The sequence below is a fragment of the Aulostomus chinensis genome, chromosome 3 (assembly GCF_037954235.1).
Source record: "Aulostomus chinensis isolate RoL2024-O1b breed Wild chromosome 3, RoL_Achi_v1.0, whole genome shotgun sequence".
Lineage (NCBI taxonomy): Eukaryota > Metazoa > Chordata > Actinopteri > Syngnathiformes > Aulostomidae > Aulostomus > Aulostomus chinensis.
Window position 1 is genome coordinate 32704393 of NC_141322.1, and position 13330 is coordinate 32717722.

The following is a 13330-nucleotide window of genomic DNA, read 5'->3' on the forward strand; positions in this document are numbered from 1 at the left end:
AAATTCCAACTCATCCTCTTGCACATTGGCCTTAAGGTTGATGGTGGTGTGGTGTTCATTGAGGATGTTGAAGAAGTTCCAGAAGTCCTCCCGAGAGTAGCTCCAGACCCTGAAGATGTCGTCCAGGTACCTGACATATAAAATGGGCAGCTTGTCACATTTTGCGAAGACAGTCCTCTCCCATTCTGCCATATATATGTCGGCATAGGCTGGAGCAAATTTTTTGCCCATGGCTGTACCATGGACCTGGAGGTAGTATGAGGCACCAAACTGGAAGTCGTTCCTCGTCAGGCTGATCTCCAGCAGCTCAAGAAGAGCCTCATCGGGTCGAGTAGGATCTGGAAACCTGTCAAAGATGGCCCTCATGGCTTGTAGGCCAAGAATGGTGTTAATGTTTGTGTAGAGGGAGTCCACATCAATGGAGAAGAGGAGAGACCCTGGAGGAATCTGGACCGAGTTGATCTTTTTGATGAAATCATAAGTATCCTTCACGTAGCTGTCATGTTTGTGGGAGAGTGGGTTTATAAAAGAGTCAATAAACTCTGAGACCCTGTATGACTCACTCCCACAGTCGGATACTATTGGTCTCCCTGGTAGAATCTGGAAAGGGACTGTCCAGGTTGTCGGGTCCTTGTGAATTTTTGGGAGTAAATAGAATTTACGTGGGCGTGGCAGATCTGGTCCCGCAAGGTAGGTACGCTGTTTGTGTGAAATACATTTTTGTGCGTACATGCGGTCAATGATCCCACGTAACTGTATTTGGGTTTGTGTTTGTAGTGGCTGGGTCAGAAGTTTGTAGTGCTGTTGGTTTGAGAGATGACGCTGAGCTTCTATGAGGTACTGTGTTTTGTCTAATAAGACGATTTTGGATCCCTTGTCTGCCACTTTAATGATAAGATCAATGTTATTTTTCAGCTTCCTCAGAGCTTCCTTTTCCAGGGAAGTCAAATTTGATCTTCTGGTGTTAGCTGTGGTGAGTTCCTCAACTATCAGATTATCCTGGTCGATCAGCTGGGATATTTCGGCAGGGATATTCCTCTGGGGGGGTTCCCAAAGAGAAGGCTCAACAAATCGCCTCTTTGAACCAATAGCAGAATCTTTAAAATGCCATGTAAGTTTTAATCTCCTGTGATAATCGTAAACATCTCTCCTCAGGTCATTTTTATCAATCCTAGAGGGAGTGGGGATAAAAAAGAGGCCCTTTTCCAAAAGGCTGTGTTCTGCAGCACTTAAAACATAGGAGAGGGAGAGGTTAAGGATATTGTTATCATTCTGGTCAGGAGTTCCTGTGCCCTTCCTACTCAGTTTAACTGAGACAACCATGAGACCAGGATGGAGTCTGCTGTAGAAGCTGTCTAGTGAACCATGTCTGACTCTGTAATAAAGAGGTCACTGTCAACGCCTTTGAGAACTCTGTATTTTGTTGTTAGAAATGATTGGTTTGTGTTGCCAAGTTGTGAAAATGTATTCCTTTTTTGTGCGAGACCTGTAGGAGCGCAAAGAAGATGGCCGCATTAGGAAACGTTTTTTTCAATACCGCATTGAGTTGTTGGTACAGTTTTTTCACAGTTTCCAGTAAGTGATTTTGGAGTATGTTATTGATGCCCACTGATAGGATGATTTTTTGTGTATTTGGACAGGGTGGTAGTTTCTTGAGAATGCCTGTCATGTGATGGATCTGTGCTCCCGGGAAACTGTCAATTTGTAATGTTGGATTTGCAAAATGGGGGATGCGGGCTAAATTGGAGTCCCCCATGATGATAAAGGGTAAGTGTATTCCACTTAGCTATTTTCTGATATTCGCTTTTATGGTAAATAGGTCTCCTTTTATGTGTAGGTCTGTGGGGATTCATAGGCGGAGGTATATCCGTTTTGTCCGATGCTGCCGTAACGTCTTTGAACGTCTCACCATATGGAGTGGGGGGATTTAATACAGTAAGGTCTCCCCGCTCCTCGTGAGAGTGTGAGTCAATCGTATAATTAGAGATAATTAATGACTCGTGTGTTTGTGGGTGTATCACATCGAGTGGAACCCCGTTTTCATGGTCGTTTTCGGTAGGAGGCAGCAACATAAGACTCCCCAGAGGAGGCGAACCAGCCATGGGAGAAGGCGCGGTGGAGTGAGGAGGTGAGTATACGGCTAAATGATTAAAAGTGGGTGGAGGCTCCGGGAGTACAGGTGAGTTTACTGTGTCCGCACTTATCCAAGGCGCGGTCCGTTCGGAGCGGGTGAGGTCGTCCCTCTCCTCCATAGCTTCCAAAGCTAATGGCTGCAGGTGGTCAAGAGAGGATGAGGGACTGTCCGGTGTAGCGGCGTTTGAGAGGGAGGCAGATAGACGGTCCTCCATCAGCACCGCTACATTTGTTAACGGTGTGGTAAGTATATTTGAGTTTGGGTCGTTTGGTTGTAAGTTAGTGTCAGTAATAATGTCCTCTTCTGTTACCCCAATTTGTTCAGGTGTCAAGGGAACCGTGAGACGGTCTAAATGGACCTCCACTGTGGTAAGTACCAATCCTTTTTTTTGGTTGGTATCATGACTAGAGGGGGGAGGATGTTTTATGTTATCTGTATATAAATCCCCCAGGTCCAGGGAGGGGATACGAAATGAACCTCCGTGCCATGAGGTTTGTATCGATGGACGAGGGATCCTTTGGGGTCTCGGAGGGGGAATAATCCCAGAAGAGGAAGTTAGTTGCAGAGGAGGGGATGGGTTAGGGTTAGGGATGGAGGTAGGAAATTGGTTAGGTTAGGGTTAGGGTTTAGGGTTAGGTTAGGTATAAGGTAAAAGTACCACCCTACCCAAAGTGGTGCACTTTGGAACCGTAAAGTGGGTTATGGTTTTGTGTGAAAATTGTCCTGTGGAAAGTGTGTAGGAGCATGTTTGGGGTGATTTGGAGTGTAGTGGTAGTGCTTTGTTGGGTATGAATTTTGCAAGTTAGTATGGGGTGGATAGCACTTGTGTGCTGAAGTGTGTGGGTGAGTGTGTGTGTTTGTGTGCCTGTGTGTGTGCGTGCGTGTGCGTGCATGAGGGTTAGGGTTAGGCAAGAGTAAAGGGAGGAGGTTAGGGTTTTGAGCTTGATTGGCGGTGCACTTTTGAGCTGTAGGAGGCAGAGTGCTGAGAGTCTGGCTACCCCCCCCCCCCCCCCCAAAAAAAAATGTTGGCACGGGCTTTCCAACGAGCCTAGTCCACAGTCTGTAGGATGTTCCTAGCCTGAGTAATGTGGATTTTAAATTCCCCCATTCAAGTGAATGGGAGTGAGTGAAAATTTGACAGTGTTTTGTGTGAAAAGTGTCCTGTGGAAAGCATGTGGAGCATGTGGGTGAGTGTAGGTGTATGTTTGGGTGCCTGTGTGTGTGTGTGCGCGCGTGCGTGCGTGAGGGTTAGGGTTAGGCAAGAGTAAAGGGAGGAGGTTAGGGTTAGGGTTTGGGTAGAGGGCAGAGGATAGGTTTGAGGGTTAGGGTTAGGGTTAGGGGTTAGCGTTAGGGTTAGGGTTAGGGTTTGGGTTTGGTTTGGGTTAGGTTTAGGGTTAGGGTTAGGGTTAGGGTTTAGGGTTAGGGTCAGGGGTAGGGTAGGGGTAGGGTTAGGGTTAGGGTTATAAAATTTGGAGCGTCGTTCGAGGACGACACTCAAGGCACAGGCCATTCTCCCCCCTCTGATCCCAATTCCCCTGGCTATAACACCTCGACTTGGTTTCCAACTAAGGTTAGGGTTAGGCAAGGAGGTTGATTCGCTTAGGTTTAGGGTTAGAGGTTAAAATTCGGTTAGGTTTAGGCACGGAGGTTGATTCGCTTAGGTTTAGGTTTAGAGGTTAAAATTCGGTTAGGTTTAGGCACGGAGGTTGTTTCGCTTAGGTTTAGGTTTAGAGATTACAATTCGGTTAGGTTGAGGCATGGAGGTTGATTCGCGTATGTTTAGGTTTAGAGATTTAAATTTGGTTAGGGTGAGACAAGAAGGTTGATTCGCTTAGGTTTAGGGTTAATTTCGGTTAGGTTTAGGCAAGAAAGTTAATTCGGTTAGGTTTAGAGTTAGAGGTTCAAATTCGGTTAGGTTTAGGCAAGAAGGTGGATTCGGTTAGGTTCAGGGTTAAGGATTCAAATTCGGTTAGGTTTAGGGTTAGAGGTTCAAATTCGGTTAGGTTTAGGCAAGAAGGTTGATCTGGTTAGGTTTAGGGTTAAGGGTTAAGGCAAATTAGTCATAGAATCAGAATTAACATTTTAGGGCCAGAATTATTATGATTAGGGGTCAAAAGGTTAGGTTTAGGCATAGGGTTAGGGTTTAGGGTTAGGGTTAGGGTTAGGGTTAGCAGAGATCACAATAGGTCTGGTATCTTAAAAAAGAGAGCAAGAGTACCCTCTAGTGGCCAATGTGGAGAATAGTATTTTGGTAGCCACTTTATTGTCCTCTTCTCTCGTGCAGACTCTGTGAAATCTAAGAAGTTGAGATTTAACAATTCCTTGCTCAATAGAGAGCGCTGTGCCGGGGAAAGAGTGAAATTTTAATTCAAATTAATCACACTTTTATCCCCCTCCTGAGCAATCAGGTTCATGGGGGCATTTAGTTTAGGAATTGGTTCCAATAATAGAGGATATGTGATGCTGTGGTATGAGTCCAGTGAATGCCATCCCATTCAGTAGAGAACTGGCTCCTACAGAGCTCAGGGATGTGTTGGTAGTTGGAACGTATGTTTGTTAAGTGTGTGAAGGTGGACCTGTTCACGCTGAGGGAGAACTCTGGAAAAGTTGATGATGGGGATCCAAGTCGCGGCCTGTGGAAATTTAATTTTGGACATCCTGAAAAGTCTCTGCAGTTCTTTTATAGATGTCTGGGTCATTTGAGCTCTGTTATTGAGGCCCAGTGATAAGATTACCGTTTCCACAAACGAGGCTGGTTCCATTTTAGCCAAAACCCCTTGAATGTGTCTGAACGTAGCACCTGGGAAGCTGTCCACCTGTAGGTCCGGAACTTTAAAAGGTGGAATTCTGGCAATATTGGAATCTCCCAGAATTAAAAGTTTTTCCCTCACCGCTAGGCTCCAGTTTTTCAACTTAGAGGGGGTGTTGATATGTCTAGTAGGCCTGCGTGTGGGTGTGTGTGGTGGTGTTGAGTTATTGATTGTGGTGTTTATAATGTCACCACTGGATTTGTGAAAATCAATACAGGGTTGAACCGTGTTTTTCCTCAGGGGGGACATTGTGGTATTCCCCCTGGGAGTGGTCACCTGTGAGTTATCTAGGAGATCCTCAAGCTCGTCGGAGCTTAAGTCCAGGAGCACCATCTGGTCCGGGACAGGAGTTGTAGGCGGCGCTGTAAACAAAGTCGATGTTCCCAGAACCTCGGACTGTGGATCTCGGTGTTGCGGTTTATTCGAAGAGGGATTCTCTTCCAGCGAAGGTGAGTGGGGTTGAGGAGTAAAGATGGGCACATCTTCATCAGTTTGTGAGGAGAATGACCAGTCTCCCCTAATGTCCGTTCTTACCAGTGTGGTTTGTGTTTCCACTGATGTAAGGAGGGGGGGAGGAGGAGAAGGAGGAGGAGGAGCAGGAGGAGGTGTCGACGTCAGCTGATGCACCTGTAATGGTGGCGTCTCCTCCATATCATCAGATGCGGCCTCAACAGGACCTGGGTTCCCCCTGTCTGGCGATGAGGAGCGCCTCTGTGCGCTCCACCGTTTCTGGGAGAAGACGTCCCCGAGGTTGCGTCTAGCCCAGTTAGCCGCGATATCAAAGGGCTGCTTCCAGTTTGGATCGGGTAGAAGTAGCAGATTTTCAATTTCTTGCTCAATTCTATCTGAGTGATGATCCTTTAAGATCAACATCGCAGTCACAGCCCAATTTTTAGCGTTGCCCAGTATTGAGTCCATAGTCTTATCTGTGGGCGTAGCAGGTTTGATGAATGGACAGGTTGTGTGTCATCCTATCAATTGTCACGGGAGGGTGATCTTGGGACACATTTTGCAAGTGATGCATCGCTTTGATTAGTCTGTGAATGATGCGTACCTTTTGAGCAAAGTCCGGGTCGGTGGAGCGAGGAATCGCCGATTCATGTGAGGTGGGAGACCTGCGCGTAGCTCTCTGAGCTGAGGAAGTAGCATACCGGGTGGCGCCGGTCAGTCGCCACCAACGTACCTGGAAGGTCCCTCTTCCACGATTTCGCGGGTACTGTTGAAAGCGCTGGTTCCGTGGGAAGGCCTGGTTCTGGTGACAAGACTGGTTCTGCAGGGGACGAGGGTCGTCCCAATCAGTTCTGCTGCCTGTGTACTGCTGTCGGAGGGCGCCCCGCTGTCTGGGTCGGGAGCTGGAGTAGGCCGTAGCATCCCGGCGAGAGGGCCCTCGGGTCACTGACGCATACGAGCGCCTGAAGTTGGTCGACCGGGGCTGGCTACGAGTGTGTACTTTATATCGCAGAGGAGACGGGGAAACTCTGAACCTGTTTCTTCTCCGTCGGGCCCCGTATCGAATCGTAGTCCAGCCGTCCTGGTCGACTAGCATGGTATTAGCCGCGTCGCTTTTTTGTTGAAAAAATTAAAAATTAAAAATGCAAACAAAATTAAAGTCTCGACAAACGGCTTTTCCAGATGAGGAATAACTTTATTGGCTCTTTCGAGCACAAGTTGGCAACGTTTCGGTTAAGAAATAACCTTCTTCAGGCAAATTGTAGCTAGGTTAGCAAAAGAGGCGCTCTGAGACATGTGCGTCAGGCTATCGTCCAAGGTGGAGAGCAGGAGGTGGAGGGTGGAGCGTGAGAGTAAAGGTTTCGGGGGGTGAGAGGTCATCACTCGCGGGAAGCTCTTTCTCCTCTAAATTGCTTTCAAAATAAAACTAATTGTTTTTCTATATAACTTGTGGATAGTTGTTTTTTTTTTTAGAAAAGTAATAATAAAAATTGGAAAAATGAATTGAAGTAGTATGAAGTATTAGGATTTAAATTTTTAGATTTCATATTCAAATGAAATATTGTTGATTCATCAAATTTTTTAATCTATTAATTATATAATTGTAATTTATAATTCGTGAAATTATTTATCGTGACGGAAATTGTTCATAATTGATCCCAGTACGCTCCTCCAAGGGCTTGGACGATAGTTCAAACAGCAGTACACCAGAAAATTAAATCAAACTATTATACACATCATGAAAACAATAATCACGTCAGGTAAGTGATGACATTCCAGCAATTTCAAAATACCACATAATATTATGGACAGACTTATCACATTGAATTGTTGCTGTTTATAGGACTTGAAAATCAAGTTGTGATGTTGCTATGGCAACCCCTGAGGAATAATAACATTCCAGCAATATATGGATACCCAGTTCCAACCACATACATATACACATATATATATACACACACACATATATATTTGTGTGTATATATATATATATATATATATATATATATATATATATATATATACACACACACACACACATATAGATATTTATATATATACACACACACACACACACATACATATATATATATATATATATATATATATATATATATATATATATATATATATATATATACCTACATATATATATATACACATACAATTATATATATAAACACGTACATCCCATTCCAATGGTAAGTAAGATAATTAGTAATAATAATATATCCCCATTGAAATAAGAGCTTATTATGTTCCAAATTTCCTCTTCTATACGCTCCAGGAGTAAGGAGGAGAGGATGGAAGGAAGGAGGGGAAAGAGAACCAGAGATGTGAGGGAGAGGCACGGGCTGGATAGGGTTATAAAATTTGGAGCGTCGTTCGAGGACGACACTCAAGGCACAGGCCATTCTTCCCCCTCTGATCCCAATTCCCCTGGCTATAATACCTCGACTTGGTTTCCAACTAGGGTTAGGTTTAGTCAAGAAGGTTGATTCGCTTAGGGTTAGGGTTAGAGGTTAAAATTCGGTTAGGTTTAGGCAAGGAGGTTGATTCGGTTAGGGTTAGGGTTAGGGGTAGAGGTTCAAATTCGGTTAGGTTTAGGCAAGGAGGTTGATTCGGTTAGGGTTAGGGTTAAGGGTTAAGGCAAATGAGTCATAGAATCAGAATTAACATTTTAGGGTCAGATTTGTTATGATTAGGGGTCAAAAGGTTAGGGTTTGGCATAGAGTTCAGTGAGGTTAGGGTTAGGATTTGGGGTTGGGTTAAGGCTAGATTATATCATTAATCTATAGCAGAAGCAATCAGAGAGAGAGACACAGTAAGAATTAATAAGAGGTCAAAGGTCAATTCCACTCCTGAGGGTCAGATATGAAAAAAATGGGGAAAAAAGGAGAAAAGGGAATCCATATCTTACTGATTTCACTAATTAGGCATTATGAATCATACATATATACATGTAATATTATTCTTTTCAATATTTTGAATAATAATTGCTCATCATCTTTTTATTATTTATCATTTAGACCCAATGGCTGAAGAGTATCCAGGAGGCTGATCCACTTTGTCTCTGCTCTCCTACGTTGTGGTGTGGACCAGTGTGGGTTCCCTTCCAGAATGGTGGTCTTCAGTGCGGTCCATCCATGTTGTATGAAATGTTGTATGAGTGGAATGTGTGTGTTTTGCTTTTTATAAATGTTATGTTTGTGTTGATAAAATCTGGTCTGAATCGTGTAACCTGTCTCTCCCACATATTGTGTGTCACACACCGTGCAAAAAATTAAATATACACAATTTCTAGAATCAATACTGGTTCCTGATTGTGTCTGAAAAACATTATTATTGTGTCTATTGCGCACCCAAAGATGGTGCTGAAAAAATTCTCCGCGCTCTAAGGACTTAGGATTCCTCATAGGTTTGAGTTTGGCCTTTACTAAATAATCCTGTAAGTTTTTGTTTTTCTTATAGGCAGCAATAAGTCTATGATTCTGGAGCAGTGTGGAGTCCTCAATCCCCTGTTGGAAGTGTTTCCTAATCGCTCTGACTAAGTTAACAGCGGACGTAGAATAATTGATAACTATAGGGAGAAGAGAAGAGATCACAATAGGTCTGGTCTCTCTACATGTCTTGAGGGATTTCCTCAAAAAGGAGCGAGAGTTCCCTCTAGTGGCCAATGTGGAGAATAGTATTTTGGTGGCCACTTTAAAATCCTCTTCTCTCGTGCAGACTCTGTGGAATCTCAGAAGCTGAGATTTAACAATTCCTGCGTAGTTATGTTTGGGATGGTAACTAAATTTATACAATAAGGAATGAGTATCTGTTTTTTTTTAAAAATATTTTAGTGTCCAATTTATGTGTGAGTAAAAAATTAGGTCCTTTATATGTAGTTGTGTCTAGAAAATCAACAGAGGTCGAATCAATTACAGCTTTCAATTTAATAGATGCGTTATGATTATTGAGGGTGTTTAGGAAGATCTCAAAATCCTCCCTCGTGTGCTGCCAGATTCCCCAAATGTCATCCAAGTATCGGAAGTAATGAAGAGGTTTTTCAGGCAAGTTAGAATAGCTGTTTGTTCCCATTGAGCCATAAATATGTTCGCGTAGGCGGGGGCGAATTTCTTTCCCATCGCCGTACCTTTAATTTGTAAGAAATATTTGTTATTAAATTCAAAATCATTCCGAGTTCAGTTAATTTGGAGTAGTTCTAATAATTCTTTTTCTGGTCTTTTAGAATCAGGATATTTGGCAAAGATACTTTTTACGGCCTGAATACCCTCCGAGATCACAATATTAGTATAGAGGCTGTCGATATCGGCAGTGAAGAGGAAGGAATCTGGAGGGATAGAGAGCTGCTTGATCTTGTGGACAAAATCATAAGTATCCTTCATGTAGCTCTGGTGTCTTACAGAGAGAGGGTTGAGGTAAAAATCGAGATACTCAGCTGTATAGTAGGTTTCGCTGTTGCAGTCAGACACGATAGGTCTACCAGGGGGGATTTGATGAGGTCTGCTCCATTTCTCAGGCTCCTTATGAATTTTAGGTAACATGTAGAAGCGTCTAGGTCTAGGTTCCTCCTGTCCAATTAAGTACTTCTTCTGTTTAGCGTTAATACATTTTTTCTCATATAATTTCTGTGTAATTTTTTTGTATCATCGGGATAGTTTTTAAATATAAAGGATCTTCTAGTGGGGTATAATAATTTGTATCTAATAATTGTCTATTTCCCTCCCAAATATATTGGTCCCTATCCATAATTACGACCGCACTCCCTTTATCCGCTGGTTTAATCACCATGGATTGGTTACTTTGTAAAGTTTTTAATGCGTCTGCTTCTGCTGGGGATAAATTAGGTTTTGTTCTACTGATTTTAAATTTAGTATCAAAATATTGAATATCTCTATGAATTATATTTTTAATATTTTCATGTATTTGGGTTAATGGAGGGGTCCAATTGGATTTTGGGGTAAAAGGTGGGGGTTCCAAATAATTTTTGTCTTCAAAATAAGCTGCAATTTTTAGTTTCCTGTGATATTGTTGGAGCTCAAACCTTGCGCTATATAACATATTCCTATTGCTGCCTTTAGAAGGGATGAATGAAAGCCCCTTGCTCAATAGAGAGCGCTGTGCCGGGGAAAGAGTGAAATTTTTACTCAAATGAATCACACTTTAATCCCCCTCCTGAGCAATCAAGTTCATGGGGGCACTTAGTTTAAGAACTGGTTCCAATGATCAAGGATACGTGATGCTGTGGTATGAGTCCAGTGAATGCCATCCCGTTCAGTAGAGAACTGGCTCCTACAGAGCTCAGGGATGTGTTGATAGTGGGAGCGTATGTGTTTGTTAAGTATGTGAAGGTGGACCTGCTCACTGTGGGGGAGAACTCTGGAAAAGTTGATGATGGGGATCCCAACCGCGGCCTGTGGAAATTTAATTTTGGACATCCTGAGAAGTCTCTGCAGTTCTTTTATAGATGTCTGGGTCATTTGAGCTCTGTTGTTGAGGCCCAGTGATAAGATTACCGTTTCCACAAACGAGGCTGGTTCCATTTTAGCCAAAACCCCTTGAATGTGTCTGAACGTAGCACCTGGGAAGCTGTCCACCTGTAGGTCCGGAACTTTAAAAGGTGGAATTCTGGCAATATTGGAATCTCCCAGAATTAAAAGTTTTTCCCTCACCGCTAGGCTCCAGTTTTTCATCTTAAAAGAGGTGTTGATATGTCTAGTAGGCCTGCGTGTGGGTGTGTGTGGTGGTGTTGAGTGATTGATTGTGGTGTTTATGATGTCACCACTGGATTTGTTAAAATCAATACAGGGTTGAACCGTGTTTTTACTCAGGGGGGACATTGTGGTATTCCCCCTGGAAGTGGTCACTTGTGAGTTACCTTGGAGATCCTCAAGCTCGTCGGAGCTTAAGTCCAGGAGCACCATCTGGTCCGGGAAAGGAGCTGTAGGTGGCGCTGTTAATGGAGTCGATGTTCCCAGTACCTCGGACTGCGGATGTCGGTGTTGCGGTGTATTCGACAAGGGATCCTCTTCCAGCGAAGGTGAGTGGGGTTGAGAGGTAAGGATGGGCACATCTTTATGTATGTTGGTGTGAGAGGCACGTCTAGGTCTCTGCTGCCTGGGTTCGGTGTCCATTGTTTCAATCTCCGATGGTGGGGGACGTGTTGTGGAGGGCACCATATCTTGATCATCAGATTGTGAGGAGAATGACCAGTCTCCCCTTATGTCCGTTCTTACCAGTGTGGTTTGTGTTTCCACTGATGTGAGGACTTTGGGAGTGAGATGGGGAGGGCGAGGGGAGGAGGGCGAGGGAGAGAGGGAGGAGGTAAAGTTGGCTGTGTAGCTAGTCTCCCATGTACTTGTGCGGTGACGATAATTTGCTGTCGTTTACGAGGGGGAGGAGGAGGAGGAGGAGCAGGAGGAGGTGTCGACGTCAGCTGATTCACCTGTAATGGTGGCGTCTCCTCCATATCATCAGATGCGGCCTCGACAGGATCTGGGTTCCCCCTGTCCGCTTGCCTGGTGATGAGGAGCGCCTCTGTGCGCTCCACCGTTTCTGGGAGAAGACGTCTCCCGAGGTTGCATCTCGCCCAGTTAGCCACTATATCAAAGGGCTGCTTCCAGTTTGGATCGGGTAGAAGTAGCAGATTTTCAGTTTCTTGTTCAATTATGTCTGAGTGATGATCCTTTAAGATCAACATCGTAGTCACTGAAGAAACACACTCCTCGATGTCAATTTGATTATTTAAGCTAGGGGAGGCGGGTTTTGATGGGCAAGTCCGTGATTTGTCAGCAGAGCAATGGCGAGGGCCTCAGACACATCTTCAGTTCTGAAATCGCAGCCAGGAACAGAGCATCCAACAACAACCATGGCTTCTTCATGAAGAAACACACTCCTCGATGTCAATTTAATTATTTAATGACAAAGATGAAGAAGCCCTGCAGTGACACAAAACAGCAACATAAGCTTGAGCTAAAAAGTCTAACATGTATATATAACACTTATTTTAAAAGGTAACAGTAACAATTATCAACAATAACGATAGAGTGAGCAGACTTATATAAATTAAGCCGACCAGCTTAATACTTTCTCCTCGACACAAACATACCTCATGCAACTGGCTCACTGACTCCTAACTGAGGCGGTTCTAACACCAACCTAACCCCTAGCAGCCCCTAGTGGCCGGCGGTGAACTCTGCATCCCCCCCAGTCCGTAAAGCTATAAACTGAGATAGGTTAACGGACTCAGTCTTGCACCCAACGGCCTGTCTCAGGTTCGTATTGTCTGGGTGGCCTCCTCATGCGGCCCGGCTGTGGGGCCTGGGGCAGCGAAGGTGGCGACCGTGGCGTAGAGGGCGACATGTCTGGAGCGGTGTCTGCAGGAACAGGGCCACCATGAGTGTCGGGGCCAGAGGCCACCCCATCACCAGATGCCGGCCGGGAGGCGTCCAAATCCTCGTCCCGGGGTCCATCTGCACGTTGACTGATCCCAGGGGGCGCCACCTGGCCCAGGTGGACGGGTTGGGGTGCTCGTTCCAGTGACGAAGGTGGCAGCAACATCGCAGCTGGCCGCTCTTGGGCAAAGGGGGTGGGTGGCGTAAAGGCGCGGAGAAATCGCCGATTGCGCAGAGTCAGACGCCCTGAACCGTCGACCTTAATCCGATACTGATCGTGACCGAGGGACTCCACCACCACCCCTGACCTGTCTCACTTGCGTGGGCTCGGTCCCTGCTGATTCTGGAGGAAAACCCTCTCACCAAGTGCCAACGGGCGAAGTGGCCTCGAGTGAGTCCTCAGAGACTCAGTGGTGCGGGATAGCCGGGTCCGGAGGGCATCCTCCTTCGCCGCCCATGCCTGGCGCCAGAGCGGTCAGTTTGAGAATTTCTCCAGTCTGTTTGTTAAAGAGAGCGTATCACGAAGAGGGCGACCA

At 45.0% G+C, this 13330-nt stretch overlaps 1 protein-coding gene across 10 annotated transcripts; it reads left to right on the forward strand.

The window, feature by feature from the left end:
- The first annotated feature begins 236 nt into the window (after positions 1-236).
- LOC147268703 (uncharacterized) lies at positions 237-8696 on the forward strand. 10 transcript variants are annotated; one of them, XM_086200520.1, is made up of 12 exons: positions 237-690; positions 778-837; positions 916-973; positions 1641-1767; positions 1838-1963; positions 2060-2128; positions 2210-2376; positions 2459-2502; positions 2586-2625; positions 5185-5393; positions 5509-5750; positions 8424-8696. In XM_086200520.1, exons 8-11 carry the CDS (start codon positions 2487-2489, stop codon positions 5703-5705), a joined length of 462 nt encoding a protein of 153 aa, XP_086056646.1. In that variant the 5' UTR covers positions 237-690; positions 778-837; positions 916-973; positions 1641-1767; positions 1838-1963; positions 2060-2128; positions 2210-2376; positions 2459-2486; the 3' UTR covers positions 5706-5750; positions 8424-8696. The 10 variants fall into 10 exon arrangements, 7 of the variants coding, with proteins under 7 accessions (XP_086056646.1, XP_086056642.1, XP_086056641.1 ...); XM_086200516.1 differs by having other exon boundaries at positions 916-1111; positions 1838-2128; XM_086200515.1 differs by having other exon boundaries at positions 1838-2128.
- Positions 8697-13330: the final 4634 nt, after the last annotated feature.

Coding starts and splice junctions, on each gene's coding strand:
- LOC147268703 (XM_086200517.1), top strand. Junction 2,626..5,184: donor ATGAACCTCCGTGCCATGAG/GTTTGTATCGAT, acceptor GTTTTTCCTCAG/GGGGGACATTGTGGTATTCC. Junction 5,394..5,508: donor GGGATTCTCTTCCAGCGAAG/GTGAGTGGGGTT, acceptor CACTGATGTAAG/GAGGGGGGGAGGAGGAGAAG.